Source organism: Lethenteron reissneri, chromosome 34 (assembly GCF_015708825.2).
Source record: "Lethenteron reissneri isolate LAM-NWPU_2019-01 chromosome 34, ASM1570882v1, whole genome shotgun sequence".
Classification (NCBI taxonomy): Eukaryota; Metazoa; Chordata; class Hyperoartia; order Petromyzontiformes; family Petromyzontidae; genus Lethenteron; species Lethenteron reissneri.
In genome coordinates this window covers 2,434,341-2,456,554 of record NC_083812.1, presented here as the reverse complement: position 1 = coordinate 2,456,554, position 22,214 = coordinate 2,434,341, and the positions used below count along the sequence as shown (strand labels likewise).

The 22,214-nt window shown below is 45.2% G+C and overlaps 2 protein-coding genes across 41 annotated transcripts in view; one reads left to right on the top strand and one right to left on the bottom strand.

The window, feature by feature from the left end:
* The window catches only part of LOC133350539 (synaptopodin 2-like protein), a 52,647-nt gene extending 43,984 nt beyond the window's left edge, over nt 1–8,663 (top strand). Inside the window, exon 8 of the mRNA XM_061564919.1 lies at nt 1,904–8,663. Coding sequence (XP_061420903.1) covers nt 1,904–2,575 — 672 coding nt within the window. The 3' untranslated portion in view covers nt 2,576–8,663. The remainder of the gene's footprint in view (nt 1–1,903) is intronic.
* A 1,080-nt stretch (nt 8,664–9,743) lies between these two features.
* Nucleotides 9,744–22,214, bottom strand: part of LOC133350540 (calcium/calmodulin-dependent protein kinase type II delta chain) — a 70,325-nt gene continuing 57,854 nt past the window's right edge. For 18 of the 40 annotated variants that reach the window (XM_061564920.1, XM_061564922.1, XM_061564927.1 and 15 more), the window contains 7 exons: nt 21,909–21,953; nt 18,639–18,687; nt 17,723–17,872; nt 15,834–15,909; nt 15,270–15,364; nt 14,373–14,609; nt 9,744–12,668 (listed from right to left, as the gene is read on the bottom strand). In XM_061564920.1, coding sequence (XP_061420904.1) covers nt 14,374–14,609; nt 15,270–15,364; nt 15,834–15,909; nt 17,723–17,872; nt 18,639–18,687; nt 21,909–21,953 — 651 coding nt within the window. In that variant the 3' untranslated portion in view covers nt 9,744–12,668; nt 14,373. The remainder of the gene's footprint in view (nt 12,669–14,372; nt 14,610–15,269; nt 15,365–15,833; nt 15,910–17,722; nt 17,873–18,638; nt 18,688–21,908; nt 21,954–22,214) is intronic. The other 22 variants (XM_061564942.1, XM_061564943.1, XM_061564963.1 and 19 more) reach the window with 3 other exon arrangements.

Below are 22,214 nucleotides of genomic sequence, written 5' to 3'. Positions count from 1 at the left end.
ATGTTACCACATCCAGTGACTATTGCTGTCAACTTGCCACATTAAATATTGGTCTCGAGCTGCATGGGTGAAATGTACATTTCTTAATCCAACTTAAAAAATGTTGAATTCAGCGAGGAGCTTTGTATATGTATGTTGGACTTCTTTCGCACCGTACGTAGCCAACCGCGCTAATCGTAGGCGTGGGGGAAGGACAACAAACGAAACACAAAAAAGCAGTTTTATAGAAACGAGTTTTCAGTCTAGATGATTTAAAAGTGCATGGCTCCAGTGGTTTCCTAATATTGGAAGGAAGAGCGTTCCAGACGGCCGCAGAAGCGCATCTGAAAGCGCTCGATTCGGTGACCGTCTTTGTTCGATGGCAAGCAGCCAAAAGCCGCTGCTGTGAGGATGACCGGAGTGTGCGTGATGGTTTGTGCTCCTTGACGAGATCAGCAAAGGATTGTGGTTCCTTTGTGGCGAGCACTTTGTGTGAAATGAGTGTGACCTTATGATGTAATCGTTCGGGAATCGGAAGCCAATGCAGCTCAGAGGGACACCGGACGGACATGGCGGGATGCTTTATTGGTCAGCATCTGATCAATTACATTGGCACGTGTATAAATAGCACAAATTATATATAATATCACCTGACAATCTTGTCGGGTGGTGGAGGCTTAAGGGCAATACATTAGGCCTAAAACTACTACGTGGGCTGAACACGTATAACTGGATCATTACACTTTAAAACTCAAATAAATGTTTTCTTTCAATGAAACCTATCACCGATTTTTTGGTTCCAAGTGAGACCTGGTCATCCAGGTCATCCAGGTCTCACTTGCTAAAAGAAGCAAACATTATTACCTGCTTAAAAAAATAGCACAAAAATGTCATTTATTTAGCCAGGAAAAGTCTGGAATTACGATATTCCACCAAATACATTCATGTACTTTGTAGTATTTGTGAGCAAACCGGAGAAGCCAGAAGAGGAAAAAAAAACCTCCCATGCGTAGAGTGAGAAAAACGCTCAAAGCTCCACACGGATGGATTCAATAATGCATTGCTACGCGACTTTGATATCCCAGGGCAGTCAATCAAAAGTACTGGACCAGACATTTCACTTTTTAGGTTTCACCTAAAATGGAAACAAAAGTTTTATGGTGGCAATGTTTTTGAGATGACCGATAAAAGTGAATCATGGGCGAATTACTGCGCAATTCGCTTGCAGGGGCAGCATGAAGGAAATTTGTCAAACTCACATTTACTACGGCACCTGGTACCAAACTCCACTCATGGCCACAATATTATTTGAGCTTGTCTCCCTCAATATCTCTCTGTGTGTGTGTGTCTCTCTCTATCCCTGTCTGACACTGCTCTCAGTGTCTGCCTCTGATTTGTATCTTCCCGTTTGCCTATTTTCATCTTTCTCTGTGCCGCCCTGTGTGTCTATCTCAGTGGCTCCATCTCTCCAGATCTCTTTGTCTCTCTGTTTCTGTGTTACGGTCCATGACCATGAGTCTCTCTCACTTTGAGTCTGCTGTCTTTTCCATGTTTTTTTTTGTCTCTGTGCCTGTTTCTCTTGGGTTGGCAGATCGCACAAATGTTGGGAAACTATTTCCATGGCCTGGCTTACCAGGAGAATACAGCAATAATGTGTTCTCCACCCGTTCTGTCTGTATGGGATAGAGTGTTTCCCCCTCACATGTGCGGGTTTTCTCCAGGTGCCCTGGTTATCTTCCAAATGTTACCACTCATTTAATTGGCCGTTAGCAGCTTTGTATGTAGAGGACCATTGAGCTTTGGCAATTGTTGGTGCCGGCTCCCTGCGCGGCGGCTGCCTTCCCGCTTGTCTGTTGTTCCTCATTGTCCCTCCATCCAACAGTCGGTCTGTCTGTCGGCCCTGTCCACCGCGCGCACGCCGCAGGACTTCACATGGAAGCCCCAAGCCGAGGACGCCTTCTCCGCCTACTCGGACCCCTACCCGTGGTCACCGCTGTCCCCGCGTCCCTCGGGCCCGCGCGGGGCCCTCTCCTCCTCCAGCACCTCCGGCCTGCCCCCCACGGGGCTCTCGCCGTGGGAGGCAGCGGCGCGCTCCCCGCTCGGCTCCGTGGACGCCGCCTTCCAAACGACCTCCGCCCCGGCGATGGTGGCCCGCGCCGTGCTGGCGGCCGCCCGCCGCAAGACCCTCCCGCGGCCGCCCGAGGAGTGGCGCGACCGTGTCACGGGCCACCCCACGCCGTCGCCGGCGTCGTCGTCCTCGACGGCGGCGGCGCGCCGGTCCGCGGGCACCCTGCCGCGCTCCTTCGGCAGCTCGCGAGCGCCGCGGATCTTCCAGTTCGGCCCCGAGCAAAGAACGGGAGTGGGGGTAGGGATCGGAGCGGCGGCTGGAGGAGCTGGAGGAGCTGGGGGCTGCGGTGGCCGTCTAGGATTTGGAGGTGCAGCGAGACGGAGGTCTCTGAGCTCCGCCGCAGACGGAGAGCGCGGGGGCGCGGCGAGGGTCGATTCGCACCGGGGCTCGCCGGGCCTCGTGTCCCCCGTGGACGGGAGTCGGGATCACAACACGAGGCCCAGGGGCTGGCAGGGCCTGAGCCGGTGATCGGTCCTCACGGTCGCTGTCTCGTCTCGAGCGAGCTGCCCTCAGATGTGCGCGCTGCCGTCTGTGCGCGAGAGGCTCCACCCCTCACTTAAGCCGCTTGATTCCGGCCCCTCGCCGAAAATTGTCTCCCTCTGTCTCACCCCCGTGTCTCTGTGTCAAGCTGTCACTGCACCTCTGTTCCCTGTTGTTTGTACGCGTGCCTTCTTCGTCTCCACCTCTCTCTGTGCCTCGGCCTCTCTTTGTGTCTGTCGTCTCCATGTCTCCATGTCTGCATGTCCCTTGTCTCTCTGTATTTCACTGTATTTCTCGACGTCTCTGTTGTCGAGAGGAGACAGCAAACCGGTGCATCCGTGCACACACGCACACACACACAATCACAGCACATACAAAGATGCAACATGACTGCGGAGACTCGATGACCAAGTGATGTTAGCAAGCATCTATTAAGGAAGCATGGACCATAACGCACAAAAACAACGGCCTATCATCTCCATTCAGTGGCAGTGAAGGTGCTCGTGTCATCTTAGGTGCGCTTTGAGGCCTCTTGAAGTGCGGTAGGCTCGCTGGCATGAGGTGACGGGACTGCTCCTGGTGGTGAAGGTTTAAACTGACCCAGATGACCGACAAATGCGCCACTTTCGTTCACCACCGTGCCAATTTGTTGCTGAGCGGCCCGGTACTCTGCTCATTGCCGAGTGTCGCGCCTCCAAATCCCATTGTTGCTGGAGGGCGGCTGCCGACAACTTTCCAGGAGCACCCTTCGCGAGCCTCATCCGCACACAAAGACAAAGATCCCCCGTGCAGCGTTAACAGACTGTTGGGGCAAGTGCTTGTTGGCGAGCACCTATGAAGGCCGGCACGTCACACGTGGGTGGCCAGCACAACGCCCGGCCGCCTTCGTCTCCCGAGTGGGGATGTTTCCACACCGCACCAGGTACTCATTTGAGGCCGAGTCGATCTAGGGGAGGCCCAGGACCGGTTCAATTAATCTTCACTGATGTTGGTCGTGAGCGGGAACCGAACTCGGGTTGCCAGGTTCGCAGTGCGGCACGCTAACCGCGGTACCACCGCTCCCACGTATGCGCATACACCCCCTCGTATACACACCGACACACGAAGATTAACCCTCTCACCCAGATATGCGTGCGGTTCTTTCACGTGTCCAAGGTGTCGACTTGTGATGAGTGCTGCTGTTCAATGCGGACGGAACACGCGAGCGCTGTAGCATTTAAAATTATGCGCAGAGACAGAGAGGAACGTTACACGATGCAGCCACGAACGCTGAATAATAAATACCTTAACGCGCGCGCACCAGCCCGTGACATGTATAGCTTTCACGTTACGTAACTGTCAGGTTTTAAAGGATCAACAGAAGCAATATATTGTTCCGGCACAATAGTAATAACAACGAACACAAATTCATTTATTTACGCGGACTGTACAATGTGTGTATCGTCACCGTTTTGGCAGAAAGGACGACTTAAATAATTCCGTGTTTGCAATTGTACAACGCAGCAGGCATCGCCCGGTCTCTCAAGGTTGAATCGCCGCTCGTGGCGATACAAAAAGAAACCGCAACAACAAACACTGTTGAAAGTGTTGCGAGAAGCCTACTCGTTACAGTCGAGGCTCGAAACAAACTTTGAAATATGGGCTCCAAAGAGGTGGTTGTAGGTGGCTGAAGGGTTCATGATAGCCTTTAAAGCAGTGGTTCTTCTTCTTAACCTGGGGTGCACCCCCTGGGGGTGCGATATGCCCTTTCTGGGGGTGCGAGACACAGCCAGATTTTTGTAGAAGGTAAATCATCGAAACACAAATTAAAGAACAGGGCACGTAAGCACAACTATTTTGTTTCATCAAACCTCTATTTATGAACATCTTTTTTTTACGATTGAGAACCAAAGGGGTGCAAAGGCTGCAGGTAAAGGTCAAGAACCAATGATCTAGAACGATGCACCATGAGTACTGACGATATCCTGCGTTTGAATGCGCGTTAAAGCTAGATGTGAATAATCTGGTTTCTTAACAGTGGGGTGTTAACGATATCAGCCCAAGTCATCAATGACTGCACACACACACGCAAAAACCTCTCGTTAAATACATGTTTTTTTTGTACAATTTGAAATATTTACAGCCCTGCGAATAAAAAAAAATACTTGGGTTAACCGTCGTGCACCACCTAGCATGGACGGGGGGACAACTGAAAGGGTCTCAGAATTAGTTCTGTGAAGTCGTCTTCCGTCAGCCGCTCTCTAACACGCGGTGATGCACCGCCTTCTGCGGGCGTTTCGATTGGAAATTTGGGATGTGACAATATATAGGCTACAGATTTATTTTGTTTACAGAATAAGAAAGCATTCCCGGATATGAATGTTGTTAAAGTTATATACAGTTTTTGTTTCAGCGAACTCATGCAGGGAAAATCGAATACGTTGGACATAATAAAATGTTTGTTTAGGATATTTCCTAAGTAAGCCAGCAGGCCAAAACACCGCGATATGTTACGCGTGAAAGTAAAAAAAAGTCACTTTATATTATTAATAAGTGCTTTGGATCATTTTTAGTAATTTCCGGTTGGAAATATTGACCATTAAAGCTTTTAGAATTTATTTTAAGTGAATAATTGCCTTTGAAAATTTTTACTAGGCACCTCACTTGTATGACACATGCTGCAAGAAGGAATATAGAGTATGTGGTATGTGCCGTGGAGGTTTGATTGCTATGACAATCTTAAGCATGTGGACTGTGCAGATATGTGCGTGTATGTAGTGTGTAAATATGACACGAAGAATCAATAACAGGGACCCGAGTACAGAAAATGTTCTGAAAGATTTCTCGTAATTATACAAACGCCCAATATCGTAACTCACATATTTACTGGGATTTTCGAGATTTTTTTTTCTTGTACATTCCCATTTTCTGTGCTCTCGTCCCAAGTTATCCGAATGGGTTGGCGATACTGATGGACACTTGGTGAATTGTGAGGAAAAAGGCTCTTGTCGGAATATCGCGCGAGATTGGTGATGGCATCTGGACGTGCAAAGCCATGCTGGTGCCTCCTCTTGCGTTCCCTTTGCCTTGTTGTCGAGGGCACTTCTGTTTGCGCGTAGTCATTTGTTTCCGGTCCGAACGAGCGGTTTTTTTTATCCGGCCGTCGAATAGCCTCTTCACGTGGAGAAAGCTCCAGGGTTATCCGCCAAGGCATCGGGGGGGGGGGTATCATTACTCGTACCGGATTTGCACTCGAGCTCCAAGCAAGGCTCACGTATTGTTCTGTGCGGTCCCCCCTCCCCCCCCCTTTTTTCTTCTTTCATCCCGAGACACTTTGCGGTTTAATGTTATTAGTGCGGATCCCACGGCTTGCTGGATCAACATGGTTTTTTGTTGTTGTTATTGTGCGGATAACAATATCACTATAGTGTACATGCCAAAGAATACATCGCGATAGAAATGATGAAACCAAAGAAGGCCACGGCGCTCGGGTGTTTGGCAGAGGGCTCACATTTTATGGTAATGATTTAGAGTGCAGTGTGAGGCAGGGTTGTGGCTAGGGATGCCACCTTTTCCGCAGCAGACCAAACCCAGACATATTTCTCAGTCAGCCTACCGCTATCAAGACTGTGCAAGTGCACCGTAATACAACTCAACGAAATGCCAACAGATCTCGGGACAAACGAGTTCCTGCCACTTGACCACAAGACGCCCGCAGCGGGTTAATCCTGGACAGGTGGCAATCTTAGTCGTTGGAGGTATGAGACAAAGCCGCGCTGGTTAGTTAGTGCGAGCGAGTTAATGTGGAAAGTCCTCTGCTGACAACGTAATCACGCAACGCCCTGTAACATTATTGATGGCAGGTCACCCATCCAGGCACTACCAAGGCTCAGCCCTGCTTAAATCCCATAAAATCTGATATTGGGTATATTCTGGCCAATTTGTTCATAGGCCCTCATCTCAGCAGTGGATTGACAAGAGGGCTGGTCCGCGAACGTTGTTATAATTTAATCTAAGCAGGTCTCACGCAACGGGACCCTAGTGGCGACTCGTGGCATTAAGCAGTGAATGTCATATCGACAGACCTTCTCTGGCGAAGACGAAGAGTGGTCGTGATAATTTGGTACTTACATAATCAAAGGCATCGCCAACGCCACAAGCCCAGCCGTGTATTCATATTGTATCACCGCTATTAATTGCAAAAGCACTTGTCTATGACCTTAGCACCTACCATTAACTGCCATGCACAACTAAGTGCGATTTGGAAAGCCTTGGTCACGTGTCGGCCGACTCGACTAAACACGAGGATTGTATGTCCTTGGCACACGCGGTGGTCTGTTTGGACTGTGTTGGTTGTCGTAAGGGAGACAAAGATTGCCCGGGCCTGCTTGGCGTTGGACATTCTTGCATACGATCCGAATCGCTCCATCAGCACGGTGGTCGGCCCTGCCTGGCACGTTCCAAGCCTTCGGCTGCCATCGTCATCATCCCTCTAGGGAGGCGTCCTGCCCAAGACCACGTGTCTCATAACCAGCACGGCAGGCTCGCATTCACCCAGCAGTGAATGGACAATGTTCGATGATGAGGATGATTTACGGTGGCGGTGATGATTGTGGAAATGATGGTGAATAGGAAGATGAAAAAGATTACGATATTCTTTGGGCCTTTCGGTAAAGTCACGTAGATAGGTTCAAAGAAAATAACAAAATAACAAAAAACTACAACGTTGCGATCAATCTACATGACTTTACCAAAATACCCAGATAATATGAATTCCTGTAGTCAGGAAATATTTTAAGTCAAGGATTACGATAATGAAAAGGAAGATGATGGGGGGTGGGAAATTGTATTTTAAGCTGATTAGGATACATTCAACTTACTACTGTATATGAATACGATGTATAAGATGCAAGGTTTCACCTTACTCCATAAATTGAGCAAGAAGCGCCACGTTTCGGACCAGACCGCATCTGCTTAATGCCGCTTGCGTCACGAAGACAGTAAAAGAAAGTCAATAAATGTGTCTGGCAAGAGCCAGACATTCACATGTGCACTTACAAAACACACGCGTCAAAATACCCCCCCTCCCCCCGCATAGAGCGTGGACTATTGGGGCAGGTGCTGTTTATTAAGACACAACATACACACACACACATTCGCCACTTAGTGGTGAAGTCACCACCAGGCGCTTGTGCCAGGTGAGGTGCACTTTGATGCCACGTGAAGTGTGAAGGCTCGCTGGCAGGAGGTAACGGAAGAAACCCAGGTGTCAGGGGTTAACCGAGAAGGCTGACAGATGCACCACCTGTGCTCCCCACTGTCAACATTTGGCATAGTCGGATGTTCAATACACACCAACAACAAAAATACCTATTCACACACTTGTGCCAGGCTAGGTGCACGTACACAAACCCACCCAACCTCTCCTCGACTCAGGCCATTTCGCTGCGGAAATTGTAGTCATAGCTTGAATTTACCGCGACCCAGGGAACGGAAGACACAAGCTACGTTTATACAAATATTCCTTGCGAGTAGGAGCGCGTGCAAGACATTACGTGGATTTTAGAACACACACCCTCTATGTATAATAGGCAAACATATAAAAGCACGTGAAGCTATATCACGCGTGACATTATCACGAGGATGTCAACGTTCCCGGCGGCGGCACTTATTTTTAGAAGCGCCATGCCGTTCCTAAAGTTTACCTTCACATTTGCTGTCCTGCTTTGTCTGCAATTATTATTAGACATCACTGTACTGTTGTTGTTCACCGAGTGAGTCGCATACACGACATTTATTTGGACACTTGCGGCGTTTTGCACGCAAGCCGCTCTCCTAATAATTGCGGATGCGCTTTGTTTTGTAACTCACTGAACATGCTGTAATGTGACGCGATCATCGATAACCCTGTGCACTGTTTTTGATACCACGACCGTTTTGTATCCCGTGGGGGTGACGGTGCTGCATCACACGTGCCTATATTGCGCATTGCAGTCTTATATATGGGTGGTCAATAGCACACTCACACGTACCTAGCCACGTTTCAAAATAAAAGCAATTAGCGTTCCAAAAAACCTGTCTCTCTTCGTTTCCTTTAAATGCGCGTCACAGTTCACCATTCCACCGCGATTCAATGAAGTCGATTGGAATAAATAATTGATTAGTTTGTTGATTTTGTCTGTTGTGTGTTTATCTACCATTATCCTAAATGCATATTTTCAGATATAGAACAATCAAATATTTTTTAAAAAATCCCATTCCACGCATTTGTGATCCGTTTTACTCTATGGATCTAAATGCTGGATAATCTAGATTTGAAGTTTTCGTGACTGGACCCCTAAAGGTAGGGGAGGATGAGAGATTCTTGGTTGCAGAGATGAACTGGCCGAGAAGGATCCCGGGAATATTGCCACGACAAAAACACAAGGAAAACGTGAGAGACTTTGGTGCAAATGATAAAGATGCAGACTTCTTTGGTTTGGAAATGTTAAACAATGGAGGCCAACAAATTACCACCAAAATCCCGGCACTGCTATGTGGGGAGGAATACAAAAGGTAGATGCTGTCCACGCAAGAGGGCAGCCTCTAACGACACAAAGGAGAACTCGAAACGTTGACCGACAGGAATCGATCGGCCACGATCAGAGAAAGGAAGACTTGGAAGTAGCTGTGCCTCATTGTCAGCCGCCACGTGACAGCCAGGAGCATTACTCACGTGTTGGGCAGGGGGTGCCTTGCCCCTCCCTGGTGGCCAAAGCTACGAGTTGGCGGCCCCTTTGACTATCAACATGAGATACTGTATACTCTTTGGTGTTTTCGGTAAAGTCACGTAGGTATAAAATAAAAAAAATCACGTTTCGGGCGCAACACAAGCGTCCGTCATCAGGTGGGAAAGCGTGGTCTGCTGCTGAGGCAGACTGTTTTAAATGTTTGAGACCGTGAGCGTAATGATGATGTAATTAGGGAAGAGGAGTCTTTGTGCGACCGTGCGAGGCAAATCAAAGTGGGACCCCACCTGACCGATTTCTGCACCCCCTGAGCTGATAATGTCGTTACTACGCCACCGATGACAACCGAACGACGAGGATTTATTCCAATGAACATCGCACACAAACCGTTCACTCGCGCATTAATTCAATCGTGCAGATCGACACGCACAGACACGACGCAACGCCTCTTTACAGTCTCAATAAGCGAATTTATTGTTTTCTACAAGATGCGACACGTCTTGCAGGGAAAAATATCGAAGTACAACACGTCCCAAAAAATCAAGAGTGAAAGAACATATCCTGAAGGAAAGAGCTACGGGCAGAGCAAATCGGGCATACGGGTTACAGAACGCAAGAGGCAGCCCGACTCCTGCCAACAACATTACACTACGTCATCATGCAGCATACAGCAAGCGATTATAAACTATTTGAGTTAAAATAACGGACTATGTTCACCAAAAGGGGGGGAAGAGGGGGCAGCAGGGGTGGGGGGCGGGTATCGTCCTTGCTATCTTTTCACATTCCTGCAAATAAACGGCCTCAATTTTGCATCCACTCCTAAATTGTTCCTTTTTTTATTTAATTCTCTTCTACTTCTTCAGATAGAAAATGTAACTACGCCCCAAGTTCTACAGTTCACAAAATACTGTTATCTATTTTTTGTTGTTGTTAAATGTAAGCACTCAGGAAGTCAATAAACGATTCCTGCCAACCCACAGACCTTTCTCTTTGACCAACATCAGCTCTTCAGCGAAAAAAACAACACCCGTGCACATTTTGTTACGACTTGCAAACTGGAGTGCCGTGCACCGCGCGCGCGAGATGGATTAACGTTCAACGATTTCGTTTGTATTTTTTTTTGTTATCCTAGATATATATATTTTTTTACCGTGCACGTTTTGCTCTCTAAAAACACGCTCGGATGAAGAAGGCATTGGACTGGTCGACGCCCTCTCTAAAGTTGCACATTGTGTTGCTCAGATAAGTAAAACACGATGGAACAACATGCTTAGAAATGATACAACTCAAAAGCATTCCAGGAAGAAAAAAAACTAATTCAAATACAAGACTCTAAAAAGGTAACCAACGGAGCAGGCTACATTTACCGTGTTCAAATATAACATTCAATTTGTAATGAAAGATTAACTGATTACACCGTTTTTTTGTTGTTAATTATTTTAATTAAGCTCTGCAACTTAATATGTTTAATATTTCATACCAGTTCACGTTAAGTTTTTTTCTTATTTTTGTTTTAAATAAATAAGCAGTACATGCATTTAAATCTTTATTTGGCAGGCATTAATCTGTTTGCAATGTGTTTAAAAGTTGCATATCAGACATGATAGTGATACACTGAAAAACAGCACTTTCTTTATTTTTACCGATCTATACCTAAATTGTATTAAAATGTAATACACTACAATTTAATAACTGTCAAATTCAAATGTCATATAAACCTAAAAACTTGTTTTACTTTCCCTTATTTCTGCCTGCAGTGCTTCATCTGTGCTGTTGTTATTTCAAACCAATCATGGAAATAAGTTATTGCACAAAAAAAATCCCAAAAAATAGTCACGAAAAAAGTAGTTGCTAGCAATTAGTGATCGATATGCAAAACCGAAATAAAATTCCCACGCGCTCTCTCGCACACATATGAAATTGTAAAAAAAAAATTTCCAAAGCCTTTTTTAATTAAAGCCTGGAATATACAAATACAATTAAACGCAAAAAAGAGAACATTGCCGAAAATGTTACAATGCTAAAAATATGAAAGTTCACTTTCGAGAAAAGGCTTCATCAATCCCACTCACATCGGTGTTCTGGCCTTCTGCACTCACCCCAGTACTCTGGGGGGGGGGGGGGGGGGGCAACTCAACAGACCCCGATACTCAACGCAGCACTGCCACGATGACTTGAAACAAGAAAAATAACGAATATAACTCGAACCCAGCCACATACCCTGCACCGGCCATCATCATACGCACAACTGCCTGCATTCTCAGAAGGAGTGGCGAGCCCCCCCCCCTCAACTCTGCTGCGCCTCTTAGCCCCCTCGTAAAGTGTGGGGGAGCAAAAGGACGGGGAGAATTCGACAACACCGCCGTCTTTTTCACCCCCTCCCCCCGCCCTGCTACAAACTCCAACGTAATCTACAGCTCCGTTTCCACACGGGAACGGGGAAAAAAGGTTTGTGATCTTTCTGTAGTTCCACATTCTCAGCCACGCGTAGGAGACCTTACACCACACACAGCGAGGGACGTTTCACCTTCAGCCTCAAGGAACTTTACGTGAGGTGGTGGTGGGGGGAGGGGGGCGGGGAAATAAAACAAAAAAATAAACGGAAACATTTTTAAATTAAAATGTTCGTTCAAAAAAGCATTGTTTTCGGAAACCTCTATCAAACTAATACACCTTCTGATTAGTGGAAGCTTCATCACAGCTTGATACCTTTAATGACTGTTCCTCTGAATGTTCTTCTCAGTGGAAGCTTTTATAAACCTCCCCAGTCTACAACATGACAATTACACCCAACACGATGATCCTCCATGTAAGAATAACATTAATAATAGTAATAATAATGATAAAAAAACAACAGCTGCATGATGCTTCTTTTGTTTGCATCACCTCCACGAGAAATCACTTCTGATGAATTCAAATGCTCACGTACATATCCAATACCATTTACGACACCTAATTGTAAGCACACCAACGTAACAATTTCATGCCATGGTGATAATTTTTAAACAAAAAAAAATATGAAACGTTACCTTTTTTTGCAATTTTAATTTCAGTACTTAAGAAAATTCATGCAACAATTTCATCCTGGCCAGCTATATGTATGACACATATACTTTTTTTTCCGTTTTTTTAGCTTAAGTATTATGCGCCGCCGTGCGGTACGCTGAAACAAGTTGAAACATCCACCAAAGAGAGAGAGAGTGCGACGCGACAGGACAATGGAGTCACGTGCTTTTTTTTTTACGGAGCAGGCAGCCGGGCGGAGGGGATGGCGCGACATGCGTTGCTGCGCCACCCGGCGGGCGACGCTGTTGGCGGCTCGCTCGAGGCTGCCTCACAAGGGAGCACACCATCGCCGAGACCACCCGCTCGGCCTGCGTGACACGGCAACACAAAACACACGCGCGCGAGCACACACCGGGTTACGTCGGTAAAACGTTCCGCGCGCACAGCAAAGTGCGGCGACTCAACCGCCAGCACTGCCCTCAGTGTGCAGTGCATGTTATAGCACGGCCATGCAATGACGCGTCCACGCTAAGCGGTCGAGCGGTGACCTGCACCACGCAAATCGGCAATGAGCGATGACCGAACTCGGAATTTTATATTAAGCAAGGCAATGCGATGATACACACGGCATGCACATTTCCAGCTCTGCACAATACAGACACACTTCACATCGTATGGTGAGGCCGCTCAATTACCCATCCACACAAAGCAGCCACAGTGACCTGCACCGCACAATCAACAATGTTGCACAAATGCAGCCGCAAATATCCACAACTAATGTAGCCAAACAAATCAGCCGCACAATGCAATGCAGGAAAATAACATACTCCGCGGTACAGCCTCACAACTTTCCAAATCATATATAATATACGCAATCATTCACCCAACCACATAGCTTGATATTCAACACGACTATTTTAAAAGTGCTGTCATGCAATTACCCACACCACACTGCAGCAATGTGACGCCGACACCCCAGTCAAAGTATCGTTTATCCTTGCTACACACTTCGGCAATGCAATCATTCACATATCTCAGCCACAAAATCAACCGTACCCACCTTGATAAATTAATCATTTGGGGTTACAAGGTTTCTACTAAGAGCATTACCTTATCACAAGCAATATTGGTGATAAAGCGGTGACGCACAAGGCTAGACTCAAAAGTCACGACAACATGATTGCAACTTCTGCAAACCTTCACAATCTCCTGAGTCCAACAAATGGCTTTGGCCAGTGGTGGTGCCAGTAGCGGTGGGATTAGCATTGAGAGAGCACAAGATAGTAATCTTGATCCAGGCAGGCTTGTTTGTTTGTGCTAGTGCAGTGCACTGGACCACTTTCAAAACACCCAGATTCTAATCATGTTTCTGTTCAAAGTGGAGACCTCACTCAGGGGGGTGATGGCTTCAGTTTGTGACAAGGTGGGCTGAAAGGGCTCATTGAATGTTCAGAATACTGCATTTTTGGCAAGATGTATTATTGTTATACATTTTTATAGTAACATTTCTGTCAAAACAATCTATTTAAGAAATAATAATTTACATGCAATTAGTTATTATTTATGCACCCAGAAAAGCCTTCAGAGTTTAAGAGGGATTTTTGAGCCAACAGTTGACGTGTAGAAGAAACCAGCACATCCAGATAGAAAATGTTTACAATGAAAACCGAAAATATTCGGAAAGAAAAACACTGCCGCAGAAGCTCCCAGCACGTGGCGAAACGTTGGACATCGTGCCGAATAACATGCGGTACAACCCAAAAACACATCAGAGGGCTGTACAGCAGCAGCGCAACTTGCTGAAGAAGCCCTCAACACGGGAGGAAAAACGTCGGACATCGCGCTCAACAGCACGCGGTACAACCCACAAACCTTTTGAGTCATCGTTGCTCAGTGGCTCCTCAAATAGGGGGGGGAAGGGGGGCACGTCGTGCCACCGCTCACCTTATTTAATTTTCCGTAAACAATTTTGATTGTTGTTCAAGTGCCAAGGGTACAGAAGGAATAACAGAGGAAGGGCCGAGACATCGTGTAACAAACGAAGGGGCTTGACGCAACGGGTAGCCGCTCACCTTATTTGACGGGGAGGGCGGACGGCGCTCCCGAGCGGTGGAAGTGCACGTTGCGCCAGCGTCCGTCGCGACGGTGCCACACGCGCGTTTCCTCCGACTGCTGGGTGCGCGGCAGGCCCGAGCCGTCCAGGTACTGCGTTAGGCGCACGTAGGCGATGCAGCCCGCCTCCTCGCCGATCAGGTGCACGTGCGGGTTCAGGATCGTTGTGTGGATCGGGCGCGTGTTCTTGGACAGGACTGGTGGTGGTGACGAGAAAAGAAAAATTGTGAACTTCCGCATCGATGAAAGGAACAGCAAAGGCTCTCGTACTGCCACCTTCTTGCGAGCCAAAAGTCAAGTTACTGCATTGGGAAGGCCGAGCGGGTTTCCTTTCTCCATGCACTTCAATTCTGCGCTTCCTCTCCCCAAAGCTCCTTTTTTTACATTACCTGATTATTTCACAATGGGGCAAAAAAAAATTAGTTTTGGCTTCTCTTCAATAAAATGCTTAAATGCTTTAGAATCAGGGCCATGCTTAAAACAAAACTAAATTGGTATAAAAACGTGCACTGAAATGGGCCTCTTGGAATCTTTGTGACATAATTACGAGAGGTCTAACGATTCATCACGAAGACAATTGGAAGAACTATCACAATTCAGTGTCGCAACACAATTAAATAATCAATATTTGTTTCATCACTGTGGTTAATGGCAGTGCCTCTAGTAGCTGTTGGGCTCAATGCACCCATTACATCAATGTTTAAACACGTGATCCAATGTGAGGAGCTTTAAGAAATAATGTGAATTTGTGAATTGATGCATCGTTACACCTCAAATAAAATCCACAAATGAAGCTATTTTCTGTGGTTTAAATAAGGGCTACTGCATGGTTTAACAGTGTCATGCACACAACATACGGTTTTCAAAGTAGAATTTGTGGAAGTCCATCCCCTCCACCAAGTTACCCAGAGCTTCGGGCTCGAAGGAGGTCAAGCCGGGGTCACAAATCTTCCTGCATGTGGCGCAATACGCAGCAAGTGAACAAAAAGCAAAACAAAATACAATTGGTACAAACAATTGCTGAAAATTGACAGGCATTTGATAACTTCAAATGTTAATAAATGTTGTTTGCCATGATAGCATTTGCTATTCCCGTATTATAATAATTGACCTTAAATGTTGATAATGTCATCCTCAACATTAGCAAAATAAATCCTGGAAATCAGACAACTCAGGGAGGGTTCTTTAATAAATCAACTGCAGTAACAAAAGATTTCAAATCCTGCAATGAAAAGGCAAAATTCAATGGCAGGGTTATAGCGGCAAACCCTGCTTAATATTTCGTGCACATGACTGCCATTAATTTGGCCATAAATAGAGGACCCCGCAACGGACGAGAAATAAAATGACCGATTAAATAAAAGGGGGGTGGGGGTGGGGTGTAAATCGCTGACGTGTGGAGGCTGATGCCGCTCGCTTACGAGTAAGCCTCGAAGTCGCCATTGTTGATGGCGTCGATGAGCTGCTCCGTCACCTTGATTATCTCCTGCTTGCGTGCTGCGGTCGCCAGGCAACCATGCAAGCGAGCGGCGTGGAACATAACGAGGAGCGGGGGGGGGGGGGAAGAGAGATGAATGTGGGAGGCGAGGATTGTGCGGCGGTGGAGGGGGGGCGGACAGGAATGGAATGGGTAGCAAGGACAAGAGCGTAAAGCAACAATTGGAATCGGGGGTTAAGCGACAGACGTTTTTATTTATATATTAATATATTCCATGCAGCAGAGGTGTATTATGGCAAACAATTACAAGGGATCAAACAAAATTAATGCAATTAAGGAGACGGCAGTCAATAAGAGGAGTGCAATTCAACAAGTGCAGGGGATGTCGAGGCAGAGCAGTTTAAAATGTCACGTGTGTGCGGGGAATAAGAGAAAATATCTCGGGTCAATTAAGCGTTCACAAACACGGAAAACCACACAAATTGCACACTGTTAATAAGCAATCACCATGGTTTGCGTTTTTCTGGACATACAAAGCTACGGAAATGTGTTCTGTCAACCCTGTTTACTCTCAAGCATTGTATATGCGATACTCTGGCACCAGGTGTTGAGACAACCGAATGTGTAATTGCTGAGATATGTAATTAAAAATGCAATTTTAATGTGTTAGTTTTATCTATGCAAAACATCTGGGCTTGGATGACACCTGGGCTTGGATGACAGAACACACCAAAGCTAATTCTAGGCTGCACATTGTTTAACAAGAACCTTCACTAAAATAACTGGAGGAATGTGTATGGAGGCGAGGACAGCTACACCACATCACTGAGCCAATACTTTGTGTCAAAATGAAAAGGATAAATAACACAACCTTCAAATGAAAGCAATGGTGATGTCTGTCTCAAATAAACAAATCATACCGATATATAAAACCAAACGCAAACACCAAAAGAAGAGGGAGAAGCATGCAAACTATGGCGAGACATTTACGAGTCTGTATACTGAATGCGCAAACACACACAGCAGCAAAATATCTACCTGCTTACTAATCCAGACTCTATTTTAAGCTTCCCATCCATGCTCATAGTAAATTATTCCACTGGCATTGATGTTATTACACGGCGAAGCCAGCTAACCAAGGCAGACTATTTGGCTCAGGCACAGATATGCAAAGCCCGTGGGTTCCGCACTGCAATTCTGTTCTCTCCTCTAACGCTTCCCCGTCGCCGAGCCCAGCAGCAAGGTGACTTTGACACTATTTTATAATGGATCATTTAAATACATTCACAGACAGACACACAAATACCTGTTGACATTTCCAAAAACTCTTTCAGCAACTCCGTCACGAGACACCAGGCTACGAACGTGTTGTCGAATTTAGCAAATTTCCAGAGTGCCGAGGAGGCGGCTACTCACCATTCAGCTGACTCTCCATGTCTGTATCCCCCTACTGCCACAAGCCAGCGTGACTATGTGACGCAACAGCCTGGGGGACTCGGGTTACCCCCAAAGAGCATCCCTTTTCACAATGGCAATGATACTCGGCGCTGGGTCACACCATAATACAATGCACATTTTCACCAGGCAACACCGGGTATCGGTTTCCAAACTTGTCAAGGATCCCCTATTTTCAAAAGAACCCAATTGGTTTATTAGTCACGGATGTCCAACGCCTCTGCCTCCCATAAAATATGTATTCATAAAAAAAAACTCTGCCTCGGTTAACAAAATGAACCTCTCAACTCCTACAAAACACGTTATAATTATTATTATTGCCAACATCTTGGAGAATCGCCCTAAAGAGTGCTCCTCCCACAGCTTGGCAGGTGCATGCAAGCTTTCCTCACATTCACTCATTCCCCTATGACTTACACTGCACGGAGTTGGAGCGATCGGACTCAGAAAGCTGGAGCGAGTGGCTTTGGGTGGGCTTAACCGTCGGGCTCGTATTAGCGCTAGCATTAGCCAGGGCCGCTGGCTCCGTCCGTTTAACTGCGCTCGATTGCTCTGCACTTTTCGCGGCTGCATGCATCGGGCAAGGAGTGGAGGGAGGAGGGAGCAGTGTGGGTAGGGGATGGGGGGGGTGGCGGGGAGTGTGGGGGCATCACACCAATCCAGGCGAGTGTTTTTTGTTTAGGGTGAGGAAAATAAAAGGGTACGGAGGGGGGGTGGAAAGGAAACACACGCACAAAAATGAGCAATGACAAAAAAAAGGAATAAAACTAAACATGATGAGGTACAAAACATGCAGGATAACTCAACTGTGGGAACATGGTGTAATAACCGGCAAATGACCATCGTTATGCAATGATTACTAAACCCAATATATCCGTTCAAAACAGCGGGATCCTATGAATACGAGCGCTGCTGTAATATTTCACTGTAAGTGGCTCTTCAGCACCGCACACTCATTAATAATTAAGTCTCGACACCAGCACAGGCGTATCATATTTGCAGCACACTGTACAGGGGAAAACCAAAGAAACACGAAGAGTGCGGCGGGGGACTGCAATCACAATGTGAAGTTATGAGCAGAGACAATTTGAAAATCAATTCAATTTGTTTTGTTTTCATTTATTCCCACATGGCCCTTTAGGTCACATCACTGGATCGCCTCACTTAATCAGCATCTCCCTCGTACGCTGCTCGGCAGCCAGAAGGCGTCTTTGTCTGCTGGGCACATTTACTCCACGTATTGTTTAAAAATTTCAGCTCGCCGTGTTATGTTTGCGCTCGTTATGAAATGGCAAAAATTGCAAGTTAACAGCCGTTTCGGATTGCGACTCACCTTTCACGTCTTCATCCTCAATTGTAGTATTGCTGCTCTCGGAAGATTCCTGCGTAGAAGGCCAAACAAAGTACAGGCAGTTAGTACATATTGTTAAGAAGATAATGCTCCTTTTTTACACAACTTGGCATGTCATATTTGCCTCAACATAAATTGTCAAACATTTAGAAGTAAATATTTTTTTATCGGTGTGAAATATTAAGATCACTTTCAATTCGTGTAATCAGTCATAAAAAAATAACAAGAGTGTTGTATGATATTGTTACGGTAAAAAGGTTAATTGCTCGTGTGAAGCAAATCCTAGAAAAGGAATGTTCGATAAGTGTCAGTTTTAACCACAGGACAGTGAATTTTTTTGCTTTTACGAAATATTTTTTTCCAACTCATGCTCTTCACTAATTGGGGCGACCAGTCAGTAAATGGGGTACACACTGGATGTTATTCATAATAAAGTTTTTTGGGTTAGATCACGTTATTTATAAATGTGTCGTAACCCTCCACCACCCGGCACGGCCAATCAGCAAAAAAGTGTCACGTTGACAAAAGACAAATAGTTGACTACTTTAGCCCACCGGTGTGTTGAAGAGTGAATCCACAACATTTACAGTTTTTTTAAATGATGACATCACCTTGCTGCTCTATTTAAAACCGGGAGCAAGTGAGGGCTTCACCATTCTGGCGAATTGCCCGATGATGCTGGATGTAATTACCAGCGAAACGTCGTACTAAAAAAAACTCTTCAACACACCGGTGGGCTAAAGTAGTGAACTATTTGTCTTTTGTCAACGTGACACTTTTTTCCCGATTGGCCGTGTCGGGTGGTGGAGGGTTATGACACATTTATAAATAACGCGATCTAACCCAAAAACGTTTATTATGAATAATATTGTTCGCGAAAGCCTACGTGTTAAACTGGATGTTATCTCTGTATGTGCGTGTACAAACAGTAGTGACAATGTAACAATATATGTACTATGACACACAAATGGACTAAAGGACAAATACAATATGAGGCAGGAAAAAAAACCACGTTAAACATTTAGGTTGTTATAAAAAAACACTGCTGTTGATATAAACAAAAACACGTGTAAGCATTCCACAAAGGACTAAAGGAATGGTACAGAGAAAGCATGAAGGGCAAACTGGTAAAAACAAAACGAGTAATGAAGACGTACAAAAAAAGAGACCTTTTAAAGCAATAAAAGTTAATGAAATTCAATAAGAGACAAATACACCACTGCATGGACACATTTGTAAATGATGAAATTAGACCACTATATCTTCGTGTGCGACAATCTTTCGGTTATCTCTCCTTGGAAGAATTAAACATTTCACCAGAATTGTTTTATTATTTTGTATTATTGTTGCTGTAAACCCAAATGGTGGATTTGCATACAGTTCAACAAATCGTCGTATTAAACATGAAAGTTCAACAAAGAGTATCCAGTTTTTTTTTTTTACTACATGCCAAACGAAAATATGTCTCAACTGTACACGAAGAGCTGCCATGTCCAAGTACACGACATATCTCTAAGTGGGAAATCCGAAATATCCGAGTTGCAAGGTGGCAATGTTACGGTAGTCATGCTGCACAACGTTTAGCTAGTGGCCATGCCTTTAAAGAAAGAGATGCCTCGGTCATACCAACTCCATGCGATTAGCTTTGAATCGGTGCTTCGTGATCAGCAATCCTCAACCGTCACTTCAGTTTAGCCTTTCCTTGGCTGCCAACTGCAAATTTGTACTTGTTACCAAGTTTATCCTCTCCACTCGCAAGTAAAGAAGGCACAGAAGGCCGGAGTGAGCAAAAGCAGCGGCGATTGAGAACTGTTGGTGCACAGCTTAGTACATCATGCGACCGCATGGAAATTAATAAAGACAGACCTGGTTATGGTGTTTAATCTTAAGTCTGATTTATATTTCTTTGAAAACGTGATGGGTGAGAGTAAGCTGTTGTGTGCATTCACACAGGAGTAACTTTAGACTTGTTTTGACAAGGCAAGTGTCTCTTTAAAGTAAGCACAACTGTGAAGAAAATAAACATGCACAAGACATAATGAATCAAAGAATTTAGGAAAACCTTTGTTTTTTAGTTCAATCGGAGCAACTACTGCACCATCCATTATATTTTAAATGACCTTCTGTCACCGCATGTTTATATCGTTATTGTTGAGAAATGTCCACAATGGAAAATAAAGGCTTTCCATCCTTTTTGCAGAGTAATGAGAGAGCAATTACAAGTTCATTCACGTTCCAGCAAGATGCATTCATGTCACCAGGACGATGGCCCACTCCAACAAGATGCACATTTCCCCCCTCATGCAAAACAATGCATCCTTCCGTGGCATTGTTAACAGAAAAACAAACCCATGCCTCCACATGCCGCATATGGAAAGTGTCTTTTGAGATATTTTCCTATCTAACACGACTCTTGAAAATCACTGCTCCAGACGTCACATGGCAATGCATATTTTTTAGCAATTTTAAAGACTAAGAAAATGAGTGTTATTTTGATTTAAATGAAGACGAGTCGAACAAAATAGGTCAAACAATCCAATATAAGGCTGCCAAGAATAATTCATTGTGATTAACTTCAGAGACAGCTGAGTATTCACAAAAGTGAAATTAAATCTGGTGCAATATGGCACTTCAATAGCCAAGTACAACATTGCACCTATGACGAGATTGTCAACTATTTTTTTTCATATTCACACTCATATCAAAGTTTCTGTTTTTAGCAAGCATAATTATGAAACAGAGATGACATCATTTGGTGTCGATAATTTGTTTTTATTTATGGATATTGTTGGTGCAATAAAATATTGGGCGATCAAATCAATAATTATTCCGTGGATTTCTATGGCGGCATTATTTATATTGCGGTGCTTTTAACAAATATTTTTCTCTCAGAAGCCTACCGCATTCTTTAAAAATGTGAAAAACAAAAGTATGCTTTGCAGACAATTTAAAATGCGAGCAAATAAAAACCTTGGACGGTTAAACAAAAAACGTAACGCAAGAAGCCAGCCAACACACACACACACCCCCAAGCATGGCAGTAATGCGTGATTACACACAATGATAAATTCATAGTTTTGGTGTCTAAATGTGAAGTCAACCCCCCAAAAGCGATGCTGCTAATGTGGACAAGGAAGCACTCAAATAATAATTGGTGACTTGTGCAGGACAGACTTTGATCCCCTGCTGGGCAGTGGTCAAAGTTTATAGAATGAGTACCATGGACAACACCATGGCTTACAAAAAAAATACCTTGGCTCCATTTGACGGATTGTGGATAACAGTGGTCTGAGGCTCCTGAAGAATGAGTGAAGTAGACAAGAGGGTTAAGTAGAATACCGGTTGTATTTAATCCTTCCTAACGTGCCAAAAATGCATTCCGTGGTCAATGCCAACTACAAGTCCCCTACATTGGTTTCATGTGTGCTAAAACAGGGCTGTGATTTTCATGAACATTTTGTGGTGTTAAAACCGTCTGGGTCATGTATATGGACACAAAGGGTGTTTCGTTCGTTTGCGTGCAAATAAAGTGGGATGTGCATCGCAAATGCATGCATT